The 17,701-nt window shown below is 38.2% G+C and overlaps 1 protein-coding gene across 3 annotated transcripts in view; it reads left to right on the top strand.

Moving 5' to 3' along the window:
- Nucleotides 1-17,701, top strand: part of UBR5 (ubiquitin protein ligase E3 component n-recognin 5) — a 154,963-nt gene that overhangs the window by 53,955 nt on the left and 83,307 nt on the right. For 2 of the 3 annotated variants that reach the window (XM_011983491.1, XM_011983490.1), the window contains exons 6-9: nt 11,087-11,276; nt 11,802-11,961; nt 12,858-13,007; nt 15,735-15,946. In XM_011983491.1, the coding sequence (XP_011838881.1) occupies nt 11,087-11,276; nt 11,802-11,961; nt 12,858-13,007; nt 15,735-15,946 (712 nt within the window). The remainder of the gene's footprint in view (nt 1-11,086; nt 11,277-11,801; nt 11,962-12,857; nt 13,008-15,734; nt 15,947-17,701) is intronic. The other variant, XM_011983492.1, reaches the window with a different exon arrangement.

The following is a 17,701-nucleotide window of genomic DNA, read 5'->3' as shown; positions in this document are numbered from 1 at the left end:
TGTAATAACATGAAATTTTATTTCATGTGATAAAACTGGAAACATTTTGATTACATTTAAGAGTAAGTATTACCTGTTATACCATTGCCAAATAGTACCTTTCTTAAAGATGAACATTTTTTTGTTTAGTTCAAGGATCAGTAAAGTATAGCCTGCATGCCAAATCCAGCCGCCCCTGTTTTTATTGAAAGACAGCCATACTTATTATCTGTGGCTGTCTTTGTACTATAATGGCAGAGATGAGTAGTTGGGACAGACTAGCTTCCAAAGCATAAACTATTTATGATTTGGCCCTTTACAGTAAAAGTCTGCTCATTCCAGGTTTTGCTTATCAGTTTATATACTGGCATTTGTTCCTAATCCTATACTCTATTTAATTTTTAATTTTTAATTTTTTTTGAGGCAGAGTCTCTTGTCACCTAGACTGGAGTGCAGTGGCGTGATCTCGACTCACTACAACCTCTGCCTCCCGGGTTCAAGTGATTCTCCTGCCTCAGCCTCCCAAGTACCTGGGACTACAGGCGTGTGACACCACGCCCACCTAATTTTTGTATTTTTAGTAGAGATGGGGTTTCACCATTTTGGCCAGGCTGGTCTCGAACTCCGGACCTCAGGTGATCCACCCGGCTTGGCCTCCCAAAGTGCTGGGATTACAGGCCTGAGCCGCTGCACCTGACCTACTCTTATTTATTTTTAAATTTTACTTTTCATTTTGAAATAATTTGACCTTAAAAAACGTTTACAAAAATAGCACAAAGAATTTCTGTATATGTTGCACCCAGCTTCCCTAAATGTTAATGGTTGCATTTACATAATCATCTTATCAAAACCAAGAAATTAACATTGATCATTGCTTAATATACAGAGTTTATTTAAATTTCTCCAGTTGTCCACTAATACCCTTTTGTCCAGAATTCAGTCCAGGATCCCAGTTGCGTTGAGTTGTCATGCTGTTGCTGCTGCTTTTTTTTTTTTTTTTTTTTAAATAGTGGTAGGATCTTGTTCTGTTGCCCAGGCCGGAGTGCGGTGGCACAATGATAACTCACTATAACCTTGAACTCTGGGACTTAACGCAGTCCTCCTGCCTCAGCCTCTCAAGTAGCTAGGACTATAGGCATGGGCCACCACCACACCTGGCTAACTTTAAAATTTTCTTTGTAGGTAATTTTTAAATTTTTTGTGGAGACAGGGTCTCTCACTATGTTCCCCAGGCAGCCATGCTTTTTTAGTTACCTCTAATCTGGGCCAGATCCTCTGTTTTTATCTTTCCAACCTTGATGAGTTTGAAAAACCAGTGGTTATTTTGTAGAATGTTTGGATTTGTCTATCGTTTCTCGTGATTAAACTTAAGTGATATATTTTTTGCAAGAATACCACAGAAGTGATGATGTGCCCTTTTCAGTGCATCATATCAGGTGGCATGTGACGTTACTATTGTTTTATTACTGGAAAGGAGGTGTCCTGTGATTAGTTAAGATGGTGTTTACCTGTTTCTCCACTATAAAGTTAACTATTTTCCTATTTTTCATTAATATGTGTTTTGTGGGGAGATACTTTGTGACTCTGCAAATATCCTATTTCTCATCATACTTTTGCTCGCTGAGTTTAACATTTGTTGATGATTCTTTTTTTGTCTGAATCAGTTGCTACTGTGGTGTTGGCCAAATGGTGATTTTTAAAAAAGATTCTCATCATTTCTTTTACATTTATTAATTGGAATTCAACTGTAAGGAAGAACTTTCCCTCCTCTACCCCATTTCTTGTTTACTTTTTACGAATTTATTTATTTATCTAATTTGAGACAGAGTCTCACTCTGTCACCCAGGCTGGAGTGCAGTGGTGTGATGTCAGCTCACTGCAGCCTCTGCTTCTGGGTTCAAGTGATTCTTGTACCTCAGACTCCTGAGTAGGTGTGATTACAGGCACGCACTACAACGCTTGGCTAATTTTTGTATTTTTAGTAGAGACGGTTTCACTATGTTGGCCAGTCTGGTCTTGAACTCCTGACCTCAAGTGATCTGCCCTCCTCGGCCTCCCAAAGTGCTAGGATTACAGGTGTCAGCCACCGCGCCTGGCCTTATTTTTTATTCTATTTTATTTCTTTTTCTCTTATGTTATTTGCATCATTATGGTCTCATGGATATTTGTTTTATTCTCTGGTTTATAACCCATTTACCTTACTATGTTGCTCAAATTGTCTTAGATTTAAATCCTCTTAAAACTTGGAAATAACCAATTATGATAGAATGTATGGCAGAATGACTGAAGTAGAACGGTAGAATTTTGTGACTTTGTTAATAAAAATATACAACAAATATAGTAATAAAGGCGTATACTTGAGTTTGAATAAAACCTCTGTAGACCTACTCTGAAGGAGATTAGGGCTAATTTTAAGACTTTAAAATGTAGACAGAATCGTTGGTTTTCTGAGTCCCCTTATCCATTGCTTACACTCCCCGTAACCCCCTCTTCGTGCCTCTGTTCTCTCTGCCAGAACAGACTGTGTAAGCATTCTTTAAGCATTAGGTCCGTGATTGCAATACTGTAAAGTGTCGTAGTACCTCCTGACCAACTTGATGCCAGTGATTTGTTTACTTATGTTTGAGTTTGCAGATGTTTACAAAGTGTAAGCACTTAAATTCTGATTGTTTCTCTTGGCCTGTATGAAAAAATTGTTTGCAGTTTGTTGAAGGTGAAATTGTGATTAAGTTATTTTGTAAATCAAATTTTTTTTACAATCACGTATTTTCCTTTATAATGTGTTTCCTTGATTTGTATGATGCTCTTTTTTCTGTTTTTCAATTTCTGTGTTAATTATAATTAATTTTAAAGAAGCTTGCAATTTATAACATGTATTAGGGAATCTAGGACAGGCAAATCTTGAGTCCTCAAAGGGGAGTCTTTAAACCACAAATTTACCAAATACAATCCAATATGAAAGAGACTGTCCTCGGAGACCTTGGTCCCCACTCCCATCCTGCAGAGTCCGTGCCTACTCACTTTTGCTGCTGGGAGTTGTCCTGGATCAGGGAGTGAGCGGTCTCTTTGAGAGCCACGTTTGAGAGAGTTGGGATTATTGGTACAGTTTTTTAGCGTGGATTTTTTTGAGAGACAGGATCTCCCTCTGTTGCCTGGGCGGGAGTGCAGTAATGTGATCTTGACCCACTACAGGCATGTCCCACCACACCCTGCTAATTTTTGTATTTTTGGTAGAGCAGATTTTGCCATGTTGCCCAGGCTGGTCTTGAACTCCTGGACCTCAAGCGATCTGCCTGCTCCAGTTTCCCAAAGTGCTGAGATAACAGGCGTGAGCCACTATGCCCGACCAGCATGGATAATTGGGAATTGATCATTAATTTTGACTGATTATTTTTAGGAATACATACTGGTACATTTAATGCTTTTTCCTTAGAAGATTTTGCTAATTGTCAGATTTGTGTGCTAAAGATTTCTGGCTGCTACTGTTTTCTTTCTTTAATAATTCAAGTTTATCCTGCAAGGTATTTAAAAAATCTCCTAGGTATTTTTGTTAAACTCATTTTAAACCTGCTTTAAGGGTAAGAGCACCAGATTTATTTGGGGAAGAGAAGGGAGTTTATTTGTGTTTAATAAATAGTAAGGTGAATATGGACCTCTTAGTGTCGAAAGTTCTATTCTGTTACTTGTGACCATTGAACAATAGATGATAGGTATAAGCTGCTTTTTGTTGATTTGAGCTACCATATTCCTTTAGGGTTTACTCTGAGCTAATAGCACATGAATTGAAATGTATATTTTTACTTGCAAATAGTTGAAGCCCCCGCCAGGTAGGTAAGATAGTTTGTAGCACGATTCTGACAAACTGGATTCCCTGTTTTTAAAGGAGGCAGCTGGTAAACTGGTGTTGGCTGTAGGAAAATAAAGGGCCACGGCTGGCAAATTCAAATCTGTGTGCCCCTCCCTGCCTTATTTTGTCCCAAGAAAACTTGCAAATCTGGATTGTATGATAATCTCTTATCTTAAATGTTGGGACTAATTGATATTTTCATGGAAATAAATACACACAGTCACATCATTCAAACGTGTGTGCACGCATGTGTATGTACATTTAAAAAATAACCTATTTTAGGATAGGTTTTTTTTTTTTTTGGAGACAGGATCTGGCTCTGTCACCCGGGTTGGAATGCAGTGGCGTGATTTTGGCTTACTGCAACCTCCACCTCTTGGGTTCAAGCCATCCTCCTACCGCAGCCTCCCAAGTAGCTGGGTCTACGGGCATGTGCCACCATGCCCAGCTAATTATTTTTTTGTGGAGACTGGGTTTTGACAGGTTGTCCAGACTGGTCTTGATCTCCTGAGCTCAAGATCTGCCCACCTTGGTCTCCCAAAGTTCTGGGATTGCAGGTGTGAACCCAGCCTATGGTTTTAGATTGACAAAAAAATTTCAAACATCATACTGAGAGTTCCCATGTACCTACCCTATGTCTAGTTTCCACTATTATTAAAATCTTATGTTAGTATGGTTCATTTGTTGCAATTAATGATTGAGTAATGATACTAAAGTTGTCTATAGGTTATTCACATTTCCTTAGTTTTTTGTAATGTCCTTTTTCTGTTCTAAGATCCCATCCAAGACTCCATATTATATTTAGTCACCATTTCTCATTAGATTCCTCTTGACTATGACCGTTTCTCAGACTCTTCTTGTTTTTGATGATACATACACATTTTAAACCAGCCACCTTTAAGAACAAGACTTGGCCCATGGGCTTTAAGTTTGCAAGCTGTGGACTAATTGCATACTAGGCATGATATCCTTAGTTCATTTTGAGTCATTCTGTGTACCTTGAGAACTGTGTAATGGGGTCAAAATTGTAGGATTAATTTGATAAGCAAACCACAGAAAGTAGCAACAAGTTTTCCCAGAATTTTTTAGTTTAACATTAAAAATTACTTTGCTCACTGTAATTATAGATAAAAGAAATCAGCTGATTCCAGTACTATCCTTTGTGACTACCAATAGACCTCTATTAGAATATGCTTAGTTTAACACATTAATCTTTATATAGATAGTGAGCTGGTTAGAGGAATGTTCAGGGGTGATTGAGGTATGGCGACTGGTAGGTGGTTTGGATTCTGATAGGAGAAAACACTGCACACGGCAGGCCAGAGTGGGAATACCTGTATTCTCTATGGTAACAGTCAGGTGAATGGAGAAACCAGAGAGATACTTTGACGGTTGTCTTTAAACTCAATCGAGGGCTTGTGTAGCAGAGATTGTAAACTGGCAGCTGCTGGTGGTGTAATGGATTAAATCAGCAGTGCTTAAAGAAAATAATTTGAGTGTTTTTAGATAGGCAGATAGTCTCTCCTGTCTTCCCTCTTATCTTGGCTTCCCTTGTTTACGTAACTTATCTCCCTCCCATGGAGATTTGAGTTTGAGATGCCTGTAAGGTCTGCCCAGGAGCAGATGTGTACTTGGATGCTATTTCTGATCGGGCTTGTAATAGTACTTGCTTGTGGAAAAAATTGGTGATGGATTTCTTAGTGAAAATATCGAGTCTTCCCTTTTATCTATGATGACCATATAATTTATTGTCTGAACAGGGATGTTTTTGAGTGAAATTAATAATTAGGCTTAGCCAATAGGCTTAACGGGCACTATCATAGGCAAACTGGTATATATAGTTATAATTATATCATTTTAAGACTCTTTAATGTGGTTTTTCCTGTTTTCACGTTGAAATAATTTATATATTTTAGCTCTTGAATGTTTTTAAAAATGCCTGAAGATAGTTTTTCCTGAAAGACTTAGTTTTTAAAACTCATAGGAAACTATAAAGTAAAAGTGCTGATTTAATAGTTGATTTTTGTTGTTGTTGTTGTTGTTGGAGACGGAGTCTCACTCTGTCACCCAGGCTGGAGTGCAGTGGTGCGATCTCAGCTTACTGTAACCTCTGTCTCCTGGGTTCAAGTGATTCTCCTGCCTCAGTCCCCCCAAGTAGCTGGGACTACAGGCGCCCACCACAACATCTGGCTAATTTTTGTATTTTAGTAGAGATGGGGGTTTCACCATATAGGCCAGGCTGGTCCTGAACTCCTGACCTCAAGTGATCCGCCCACCTCAGCCTCCCAAAGTGCTGGGATTACAGGCGTGAGCCACCATGTCTGGCCGGTAGTTAATTTTAAAAACAATTTAAGAAACTTCTTTTAGAGACAGGGTCTCACTCTGACACCCACCCTATAGTGCAGTAGTGTGTTGATAGCTCACTGCAGCCTCAAATTCCTGGGCTCAAGCAGTCCTCCTGCCTCAGCCTTCCAAGTAGCTGGGACTATAGGCACACAAGTAGTAGATTAGTAGTTGATTTTATTCCCTATTTGTGTTTCATTGGTTGTGTGTTGTTTTCTGATGCATAATTGTTTTAATATATAACTTGAAAACGTCTACTTTCTAGAGTAGTACTTTCTTTAATACAGCTTCAGTTTTAAGTGAATTTAAAATTTAATTGTAAAACCATAAAATTTACCATTATAATCATTTTTAAGTATACAGTTTAGTAGGGTTAAGTATGTCCACACTATTGTGAAACAGCTTTCTCGAACTTTTTCATCTTGTGAAGTTGGAACTTTATACCCGTTAAATAACAACTACTCTTTTTTTCTCTCTCTCTAGTCCCTGGTAGCCACCAATTCTACTTTGTTTCTGTGAATGTCTACTTAAGATGACTCATATAAGTGGAACCATTGAGGTCTTTTTTTTTTTTTGTGACAGGCTTATTTCAGTTAGCATAATGTTCTGAAAGTTCATCCATGTTGTAGCATGTGATAGGATTTCCTTCCTTTTAAAAGCTGAATAGTCTGTTGTATGTATGTATCACATTTTGTTGGACACTTGGGTAGCTTCTACTACTTGGCAATTGTGAATGATGCTGCTTTGAACATGGGTTTGCAAGTATCTTTAAGACCTTGGTTTCAATTATTTTGAATATATACCGGAAGTGCAATTGTGGATCATATGGTAGTTCTTTTAATGTTTTGAGGAATCTCCATATTGTTTTCCAAAAGTGATTGTGCCATTTCACAGTCCCACCAACAGTGCACATGGGTTCCAGTTTCTACACATACTCGCAACACTTGTAATTTTTTTTTTTGCTTGATAGTAGCCATCCTAATCAGTATTAGTTGATATTTCGTTGTGATTTGGTTTGGATTTCTCTGATGATTAATGATGTTAAACATCTTTTCATATGCTTGTTGGCCATTTATATATAATGTTTGGAGAAATGTCGTTTCAAGTCCATTGCCCATTTTTTCATCAGGTTATTTAATTTTTTATGGTTGAGTTGTAGGAGTTATTTATATATTCTGGATGTTATCCTCTTACTGGATATATGATTTGCAAATATTTTCTCTCATTCTGTAGGTTGTCTGTTGATTGTGTCCTTTGATACACAAAGTTTTAAAGTTTGATGTAGTGCCATTTATTTTTGCTTTTGTTGCCTGTGTTTTTTGGCATCATATCTAAGCAATAATCACCAAGTCTGTGAAGCTTTTCCCTTATGTTTTCTTTTAGAAGTTTTATCATTTTAGGTCTTATGCTAAGGTCTTTAATTCATTTTTAGTTAATTTTTGTATATAATGTAAGATAAGGGTTCAACTTCATTCTTTTGCATGTGGATATCCACTCTTCCCAGCACCACTTGTTGAAGAGACCATTTTTTTCCCCCAAGTGGTCTTAGCACCTGTGGAAGATAATTTGGCCATATATATGAGGGTTTATTTCTGGGTTCCATTTTGTTTCATTGGTCTTTTTTGTCGTTATCCCCAACCTATACTGTTTTAAATACTTTAGCTTTGTTATATGCTTTGAAATTGTGAAGTGTGAATCCTTCAACTTTGTTCTTTTTCAAAACTGTTTTGGCTGTCTGGGCTTGCCTGAGATTCCATGTGAATTTTTAGGGACAAACTTTTCCATTCTTTTTTTGTGTTTGTTTTGTTTTTAAGACAAAGTTTTGCTCTGTTACCCAGGCTGGAATGCAGTGGCACAAACATGGATGACTCACTGAAGCCTCAACCTATTGGGCTCAGGCATTCTGCCTGCCTCAGTCTCTGGCATAGCTGAGACCATTGACGCGTTTCACCATGCCTGGCTAATGTTTTGATTTTTTTCTAGAGTCAGGTCTCGCTGTGTTGCCGGGGCTGTTCTGGAACTCCTGGGCTCAAGCGATTATCCCACCTTGGCCTCCAACGATCCTCCCGCCTTGGCTTCCCAAAGTGCTGGGATTACAGACATGAGCCACCATGCCCAGCTAATTTTTTATTTGCTAAAAAAGAAAAGTCATTGGGATTTTGATAGGGATTATGTTGAATGCTTTGGGTGGTATAGACATCTTAGCAATATTCAGTCTTTCAATTCATGAACCCAAGACACCTTTCTTATCTGTGTCGTCTTTAAATTTCTTTCAGCAGTGTTTTCTACTTTTCAGGTTATAAGTCTTAGGTTTTATTCCTAAGTACTTTATTCTTTTTGATGCTACTGTTAAGTGGGGCTTGTTTTCTTTTTTCTTTCCTCTCCCTCTCCCTTCCTGTCCCCTTTCCCCCTTTGCTCTTCTGTCTCCCCTCTTCCCTATCCCTCTCTCCTCTGGTCTCTTTCTGTGAGACAGAGTCTTGATCTGTAGCCAAGGCTGGAGTGCAGTGGCACAATCATGGCTCACTGCAGCCTCCACCTCCTGGGCTCAAGCCATCCTCCCACTTCAGCCTCCCTGCTGGGACTACACGTGAGTGCCACCATGGCTGGCTAATTTTTTTATTTTTTGTAGAGATGGGGTCTTGCCATGTTGCCTAGGCTGATCTCAAACTTTTGGGCTCAGGTAATCCTCCCTCCTGGGCCTTCCAAAGTGTTGGGATTACAGGTGTGAGCCACCATACCCAGCCTGGATTGTTTTTTTAATTTCCTTTTTTTGTTGACGTAATGTGCTTTTTAATGAACAGTTATTTAAACATGACATTTATTAACTGAAATAAATGCTGTTTCATACTGCAGCCTTGAGGATGCACTATATTGCTTTTCTCCAAAGTTATCTTGGGCAGTTCTTAGGCTATAAATACAGATACTGCATAAACATGAATTGGTAGTGTGCATCAGCAAGTACAGAAGCCCATCAAAAGGATGACAACAGCTTCTCTAGGTTTATTTTTTCATTTTACTGAGGAAACTATTTAAACAGTTTTTTTGTTTAACCAGAGATTGGACTTTCCAGTCAAGTGAGAGGAGAAACCATGGAAGTTTGGTATATACTGATTTAAGAATCATTATTGGTTAATGTATTCCAAACTTCTAAAGGGGGGAAATGGTTTGGAAAATCAAATTGAAATGAAGTCTGTTTGCACTGGGAGTTTGAAGGTTTCAGCCTTAGGCAGTGAGTACAGTAGGAATTGAGAGTAAAATACCTCTATCTAGGTCAAATGATCTCCAAGTATTAGATTCATTTTGAAGAGAACAGATGCTGCCCTAATTTAAAAAGCTGAAGTGACTTGTGTGACCATTTTCTTTAAGATGTGATTAAGTACAGAAGGCAGTCATGGTTATCTAGATGAGTTGATTTGAATCTTCTTAATGTTCATGTTTGGGCAGTAAGTGAAGATGTAGATGTCATGCCCTTTCTAAGTTGTTTTGTCACAGGAAAAAATTACCATATTTAAATAGCAGCTCCCTCTTGGACAAGGTGGTTGATAGTGCTGAATATTAATGCAGTACTATCTTAGCAAATGAATGTTTATTTCATGGGAAGCACTGAATTCTGAACTCTGAATTTTAGTTTTTGTGTAACAGCGTTGGTAGTTAAGTCTGATAGGTCTTTCATGCAAAGGCAAGATGTGTTCACTTTATTTTATTTATTTATTTTATTTTATTTTATTTATTTATTTATTTGTTTTGAGACAGAGTCTCGCTCTGTTGCCCAGGCTGGAGTGCAGTGGCGCGATCTTGGCTCACTGCTACCTCTGTCTCCCGGGTCCTGGTTCAAGCAGTTCTCCTTCCTCAACCTCCGGAGTAGCTGGGATTACAGGCACGTGCCACCATGCCCAGCTAATTTTTCTATTTTTAGTACAGACAGGGTTTCTCCATGTTGGCCAGGCTAGTCTTGAACTCCTGACCTCGTGATCCACCCATCTTGGCCTCTCAAAGTGCTGGGATTACAGGTGTGAGCCACCGTGCCTGGCCGATGTGTTCATTTTGTAGTTGTGATTAAAAATACATAGGTGGCTTTAAAAAATTATTTCCCCAGGACTTTGGGAGGCCAAGGTTGGCAGATCACCTGAGTTCAGGGATTCGAGACTAGCCTGACCAATATGATGAAAACCTGTCTCTACTAAAAATATAAAAATTAGCCAGGCTGAAAAAAAAAAAAAAAAAACCAGGCTATGGTGGCCCACACCCGTAATCCCAGCTACTCAGGAGGCAGAGGCAGAGGTTGCAGTGAGCCAAGATGTTGCCACTGCACCCCAGCTTGGGTGACAGAGGGAGACTCTGTCTCAAAAAAATTTTTTTTTGTAAGGATGCAAAAGTGTGATGTTTATCTTTATAAAAAGTGAAGTTATATTTAAACATTAAAGAAATTGGATTGGGCATGGTAGTACACACCTGTAATCCTGGCTGCTCAGGAGGCTGAGACGGGAAGATTGCTTGAGCCCAGGAGTTTTGAGACCAGCCTGGCCGACATAGCAAGACCTCATCTCAAAAACACAAAAAAATTGGGACAGTTGTCAGGTATCTTAGTGCATACCTGTGGTCCCCAGCTACTCAGGAGGCTGAGGCAGGAGGATCACTTCAGCCCAGGAGTTCTAGGCTGTAGTGTATTTTGTTTGTACTTGTGAATAACCACTGCTCTCTAGCCTGGGCAACATAGCAAGATCCCATTTCTTTAAAAAACAGTATTATTATTTTAAAGCCCAGTTCTATTACCTTATTCTTTTGTCAAAACACTACGTAACATGTTATGTCAATTAGACAAATAATTTTATTTTAGCTGAAAATAATAACAGTGAGACCCAAGCCATCAGAATGATGGTTTAAAAATGCTAATTTTATAAATTCTCCAATATTTAGAAGCCGCTGGAGTTCTGGAGTGGGTGGAAGTGGTGGAGGATCCTCTGGTAGGTCGTCAGCTGGAGCTCGAGATTCCCGGCGGCAGACTCGAGTTATTCGGACAGGACGGGATCGAGGGTCTGGGCTTTTGGGCAGTCAGCCCCAGCCAGTTATTCCAGCATCTGTCATTCCAGAGGAGCTGATTTCACAGGTATGGATCTTATAGAACACTTAATGTCAGACAATAGGACAAGGTGAGGTTTTACTGAATATGTGGGTTGTAGTCCTGACTCATATCATGAATTCTGAAATAACTTTTTCTATTTTGATCTTATAAAGTTTATTTTGTTTTGTTTTGTTTTGTTTTTTGTTTTTTTTGAGAGGCAGTCTCACTCTGCTGCCCAGGCTGGAGTGCAGTGGCTTGATCTCAGCTCACTGCAACCTCTGTCTCCTGAGTTCAAGCAGTTCTCATGTCTCAGCCTCCCAAGTAGCTGGAATTAACGGGTGTAGCCAGCACACCCAGCTAATTTTTGTATTTTTTAGTGTAGACGGGGTTTCGCCATGTTAGCCAGGCTGGTCTTAAACTCCTGACCTCAGGTGATCCGCCCGCCTTGGCCTTCCAAAGTGCTGGGATTACAGGCTTGAGCCACCACGCCCTGTCCTAGAAAGCTGATTTTGATAAAGAATTTAATCAAAAGAAAATTACCATAGCACTTCTTTTTATTTTTTATTTCAGGCCCAAGTTGTCTTACAAGGCAAATCCAGAAGTGTCATTATTCGAGAACTTCAGCGAACAAATCTTGATGTGAACCTTGCTGTAAATAATTTACTTAGCCGGGATGATGAAGATGGAGATGATGGGGATGATACAGCCAGCGAATCTTATTTGCCTGGAGGTTGGTGGATCACTGTCATGTTTTTCTCAGTGCTGGAGTGCTCTTTGAACTGGGGAATGGAATTTAAAGTGCATAGACTTTTCTGAGTATTATTTTCAAGGTGGTAGATAATTTTCATTGTAGAACTGCTTGATTTGATTGTAAAGTTTCTTTTAAGGGAAAATGGGGAAGTAGTTTTGCTCAGTGGATTTGTGCTTGATCCCAACAAAGACATGGCTGTATGTGCATAGCTTTATAACTAGATGACACATGACTCTACAGTATTGTTTTTGATGTCCTTATTACTGAAAATATGTAATAACTGAACTACATTTTGATCTTGACTGTCTTATCTCTGTGATGTCACAAGTGTTGTATCTTTTTTTTTTATTTATTTTTTTTGAGACGGAGTCTTGCTCTGTCACCCAAGCTGGAGTGCAGTGGCGTGATCTCAGCTTACTGTAAGCTCTGCCTCCTGTGTTCACACCATTCTCCTGCCTCAGCCTCCTGAGTAGCTGGGACTGCCGGCATCCGCCACCATGCCCGGCTAGTTTTTTGTATTTTAATAGAGACGGGTTTTCACCGAGTTATCCATGATGGTCTCCATCTCCTGACCTTGTGATCTGCCTGCCTCGGCCTCCCAAAGTGCTGGGATTACAGGCGTGAGCCACTGCGCCTGGCCACAAGTGTTATATCTTAACGAGTGATCTATATTTCTTGTGATTATGTAGTAAGTAGCTCAGGCAACATTTACGCATTTGGTGTTCTTAAAATATTTGTTAGTAATGTAAGTTGTGTTTTTCCTCAGGTGATGTCAGTCCCTAGTTTTTTAATGTATTTTAATTTTTAGAGATCTTTCAGCAGTCTACAGATGCTCTTTGTGTGTATCCTTCAGTGATGTTTGTTTCTGTTTATAGAGGATCTTATGTCTCTCCTTGATGCTGACATTCATTCTGCCCACCCAAGTGTCATTATTGATGCGGATGCCATGTTTTCTGAAGACATTAGCTATTTTGGTTACCCTTCTTTTCGTCGTTCATCACTTTCCAGGCTAGGCTCATCTCGAGGTAATTTTGCATCTATTTATTTATTTATTTATTTATTTATTTATTTATTTATTGTTGCAGGCTAGCTATATGGAAAGATAGTGGTAGAATCGACTTACTGTATTTGAACTTCTAATATTGCAGTTATTATTAGTTTTTTATGAATGCTTTAGCATTAAAATTATTTATTATTTTGAAGAGCCACAATAGTATTTTAGAGTTGATCTTATTTACATTGTGGAATTGATGTCAAGGACTATGACTTCACCTAAATGTATTTTTAATTAGGAATATGGATTCTGAACTAAAAGCAGAATTCTACTTTACAGTGACATGCAGCATTCAGAAAACAAGTCTTAGTTTATTTGTTTAAAATAAGTGATCTGTTTATTTTAAATCCTGGTTAGATAAAATAATGAAATGTGAAAAAACTTACTAGAATGGGTTTAGGACCAATATTAAATGTGTAGAAATGTTTAGTTTATTAAAACGCTTCTTTTTTTTTTTTTTTTTTTTTTTTGGAGACAATGTCTCACTCTGTTGCCCAGGCTGGAGTACAGTGGTATGATCTCAGCTCACTGCAGCCTCCTCCTCCTGGGTTCAAGAGATTCTCCTGCCTCAGCCTCCTGAGTAGCTGAAATTACAGGTGCCTGCCACCATGCCCAGATAATTTTTGTATTTTTAGTAGAGACTGGGTTTCACCGTGTTAGCCAGGCTGGTCTTGAACTCCTGACCTGAGGTGATCCGCCCATCTTAGCCTCCCAAAGTTTTGTGATTACAGGGATGAGCCACTGCGCCCAGCCTAAAATGCTATTTTCGGAAGTTTGAGGCCGGGCATGATGGCTCATGCCTGTATTCCCAGCACTTTGGGAGGCCAAGGTGGGTGGATCATGAGGTCAGGAGATGGAGACCATTCTGGCTAACACAGTGAAACCCAATGTCTACTAGAAAAATACAAAAAAAATTAGTCGGGCGTGGTGGTGGGTGCCTGTAGTCACAGTTACTTGGGAGGCTGAGGCAGGAGAATGATGTAAACCCAGGAGGCGGAGCTTGCAGTGAGCTGAGATCACACCACTGTATTCCAGCCTGGGAGTGCAGGCTATTTTTTTTTCTCTCAAAAAAAAAAAAAAAAAGTTTGAAATCCTTAAAAGATACAGTACATGGTAGAGGTTAGAAAGATTTTGAAATAATTAATCCTGCCTTTCTCTGCATATATTTGTGTATAGCTTGTTTACATTATAATTGTCAATATTTTTACTTTCCAGAATGTAAAACTACTTGATTCAAATAACAGAAATTAGCTGTATTTACTGATCTTTAAACTGGAAAATATGCCATGTTATATTGAGAGCTTGCTGCATATACTTTTAGTACTTAGGAATAAAGTTTTAAAATAACAGATCTGTGGTGATCTTTTAATATATTGAATGCACTATGTAATAGCGTTATGAATTTAAAAATAAATGCATACTTTACTGCTTTAAATGTATCAAGTAATATATTTTCAAATATTTCATATCTAACATAAATAACTCCTTTAAATGTCTCTTCCCCCCTCCCCCCCACCTTTCTTTTTTGAAACGGAGTTTCGTTCTTGTTGCTCAGGCTGTAGGGCAATGGCATGATCTTGGGTCACTGCAATCTGCCTCCCTGGTTCAAGTGATTCTCCTGCCTCAGCCTCCCAAGTAGCTGAGATTACAGGCATTGGCCACCTCACCAGGCTGATTTTGTATTTTTAGTAGTGACATGGTTTCACCATATTGGTCAGGCTGGTCTCAAACTCCTGACCTCAAGTGATCCACCCACCTTGGCCTCCCAAAGTGCTGGGATTACAGGCATGAGCCACCGTACCTGGCCAAATGTCTCTTTTCCTATGTTCATTCTATGTAGGCATTACTTTTAGTTTGAACCATATGGAATAGCTAATACTTGACCACTTTTGACCTATATATATGGCAGTTTTGTATAGTTCAATTTAATTATTGTTTCTAATCCTTATTTATCCTATTCTTAGAAAGTTTATTTTGGTTATGTTGTTTAAAAAGTAATATATGAGCAACTTCAGAAAAACTGGCTTTAGATAGTTTGTAGGCCAATAGCCATGGGAAGCATTTTGGTAAGGAAATCGTTTTATAAAGATTCCTTTTTAAAAAAACAGACTGTCTGGTTCCTCAAAAAAATTTAAGACTTATTCATAAAAATCTATCCTATAAAAATTACTCTAAACAAGGGCTTGGTTTTTAAAAACTTTCTACTTAGCTTATATTAATGGATTCATAGTTTAACCTTTTTAGGGTTTTTTCTATGTGTACATTTTTTGAGTTTGCTTATATGTATAACATGTGGAAGTTCTAAATTTATGTGCTTTTTAAACCCACCAGTAGACAAATGAGGAGTGTATATTTTCTAGTATATAAATTGAATTCATAGTAAGCATTTCTAATGCAAGCCAACAATTTAAAATTTTTTTAAAAAAACCAAATATAGTTCAGAATAAAGCAGTTCAGCTCTAAAACCATATAGTTGAAATATAGAAAAGTCTGCCTCTAATTTTTTAAAATACTAGTTATAATTTTTATACATTCACTTGAAAGGGTTGATGTTTTGAATGTTGCATGTCAGCCTTATTAGATATACATTTACATAAATTTTTATGAGTAGATAAACTGCTGTTAGTTGCATCCTGAAGGGTCTTTACTAGAGAGTGGCTTACTTTTATCCCACTGGTGTGACCCAATTGCATACCAGTTCTCCTTCTTCCCTTAGAGAGAGACTCTGAGCTGTTGCGTGAACGTGAATCCGTTTTACGTTTACGTGAACGAAGGTGGCTTGATGGAGCCTCATTTGATAATGAAAGGGGCTCTACCAGCAAGGAAGGAGAGCCAAACTTGGATAAGAAGAATACACCTGTTCAAAGTCCAGTATCTCTAGGAGAAGATTTGCAGTGGTGGCCTGATAAGGTATTTGGAAAAAATTCACACCGCTTCCATTTAAGTGGATCCCTGACAACCCCTCCCTCCAAGGTTTCCATTTTATTTATTCTGGTTTTTGTACTATCACTCAAGGAAAAACACAAATATAAAACAATATTTTTGTTTTGTTTTAAAATATAAATAGAATGTATCTTTATTTGGCACTCCATGAGTCATCTCAGTGAGATGTATTCAGTGGTGCAACGTATCTTACTGCTTGATGAAGTAAATCAGAGTAATTAGGATGGTAGTTCTAGATAACACATCAGCATGCTATTCCAGTACTTCCTTTCTGGTAATAATTACTCTAATAAATGATGTTGCATTCCTTGGTAGAAATTTGTTTTGTCAAATTTCTAAAGTCAAGTGGACACCAGTTTCTGCAGGGCGTGTTTTTGGTCATTGATACAGCATGTATATCATGACAAGATTAGGGATCTGTGTTCCTTGATTAGTTAACTATGCCATTTAATGGCAGTGAGTTCTGACAGATCCTTTGCTGTGAATGCTGTGGGAGACAAAGCTGACTGAACAGGAATGGGCTAGGGGAGTATGCTCTGCATCCTGAGGAACAGTGCAATGACTGGATTATAGAAAACATCTAGGATTTGGTAATTGATTTGAATCTTTAAAAATCCATCACTGCCATAAGTGAAACAGAGTTGATGCATCCTGTTCATGGTATGTATGTAATTGATAGTTCATCTTCAGAGGCTCCTATTGGAACCCATGTTTTTCACTTGTTTTTTACTGTGTCTCTTTTTTCTTATTTCCAGAACCATTTGGGTAGGAATTTTTCTGAAGCAGAAATAAACTAAAAGAAGATGGGAACTTTGGGGCCCTACTAGCAGATAAAGGGAGCCTGATAAGGATTTCTTTCCTTTCTTTGATTTAGAACTTGAATCTGGGATATTGAAGGGAAATATTATTTAACTTTCCAAATTTACGTTTCCATAGTTACCGTGAGTCTTGTTGTAGTTCATTTATTTTCCTCTGCATTCAGCTCATGTGGCAAGCTTGAATGCAAGAAGGAACTTGAATTTTAATCAGTCTCTTTGGAAGCAAAAGGTTATTCTGTCTTCTTTGGCAACTGCCAAACTTTCCCTGAATTGCATTCTTTTACTTATTTCCCTAAAACTAGAAATGTCCCAAGTTCTACTTTTACTTCATGTGGTAGGGAGTGATTTAGCTTTCACTTTTTTTTTTTCTTTTGGTACATCATTTACTGTTTCCTATTTCTCTTGCCTGAATCATGCTGAAGCTGTGTCTGTTTCATATTGGCAGGAAGTAAAAGAGAACTCTTGAATTATGTTTTAATAGGGCCATCACGTATTATTAATCTAGGTTTCTTTGTCATGTATTATTTTTGATTAATGAAAGTATTTCTGAATAGTGCAAGTTTAGCAAGCCTGGTCATTATACTCTCTGTTAGATTTAGCTAGCCCTTGTTGGCCTGCCTAAAAATATGATAGATATGTTTTTAAGTACACTTTGTTTTTACAGACAGTTGTAAGTGCATCATGAAATCTTGGCACTTTAGACTTTTAGTGCATTATTCCTTGGTTTGTTTAGCCACTGAGTGAATGGAAGAAGAGTGGTATGTGAAACAAAGTATATCCTACCTATATTCTTTTTTCCATTAAACACCAAATTTAAAATAGCAACATCGAAAAACACTTTTTATTAGCACATGATTGAAATCTAAAAATCATACTTGAATTCTGGGACAGAAAACAGCTTAAG

Source organism: Mandrillus leucophaeus, unplaced genomic scaffold (assembly GCF_000951045.1).
Source record: "Mandrillus leucophaeus isolate KB7577 unplaced genomic scaffold, Mleu.le_1.0 Scaffold250, whole genome shotgun sequence".
Lineage (NCBI taxonomy): Eukaryota > Metazoa > Chordata > Mammalia > Primates > Cercopithecidae > Mandrillus > Mandrillus leucophaeus.
This window is presented reverse-complemented; position numbering and strand designations above follow the sequence as displayed.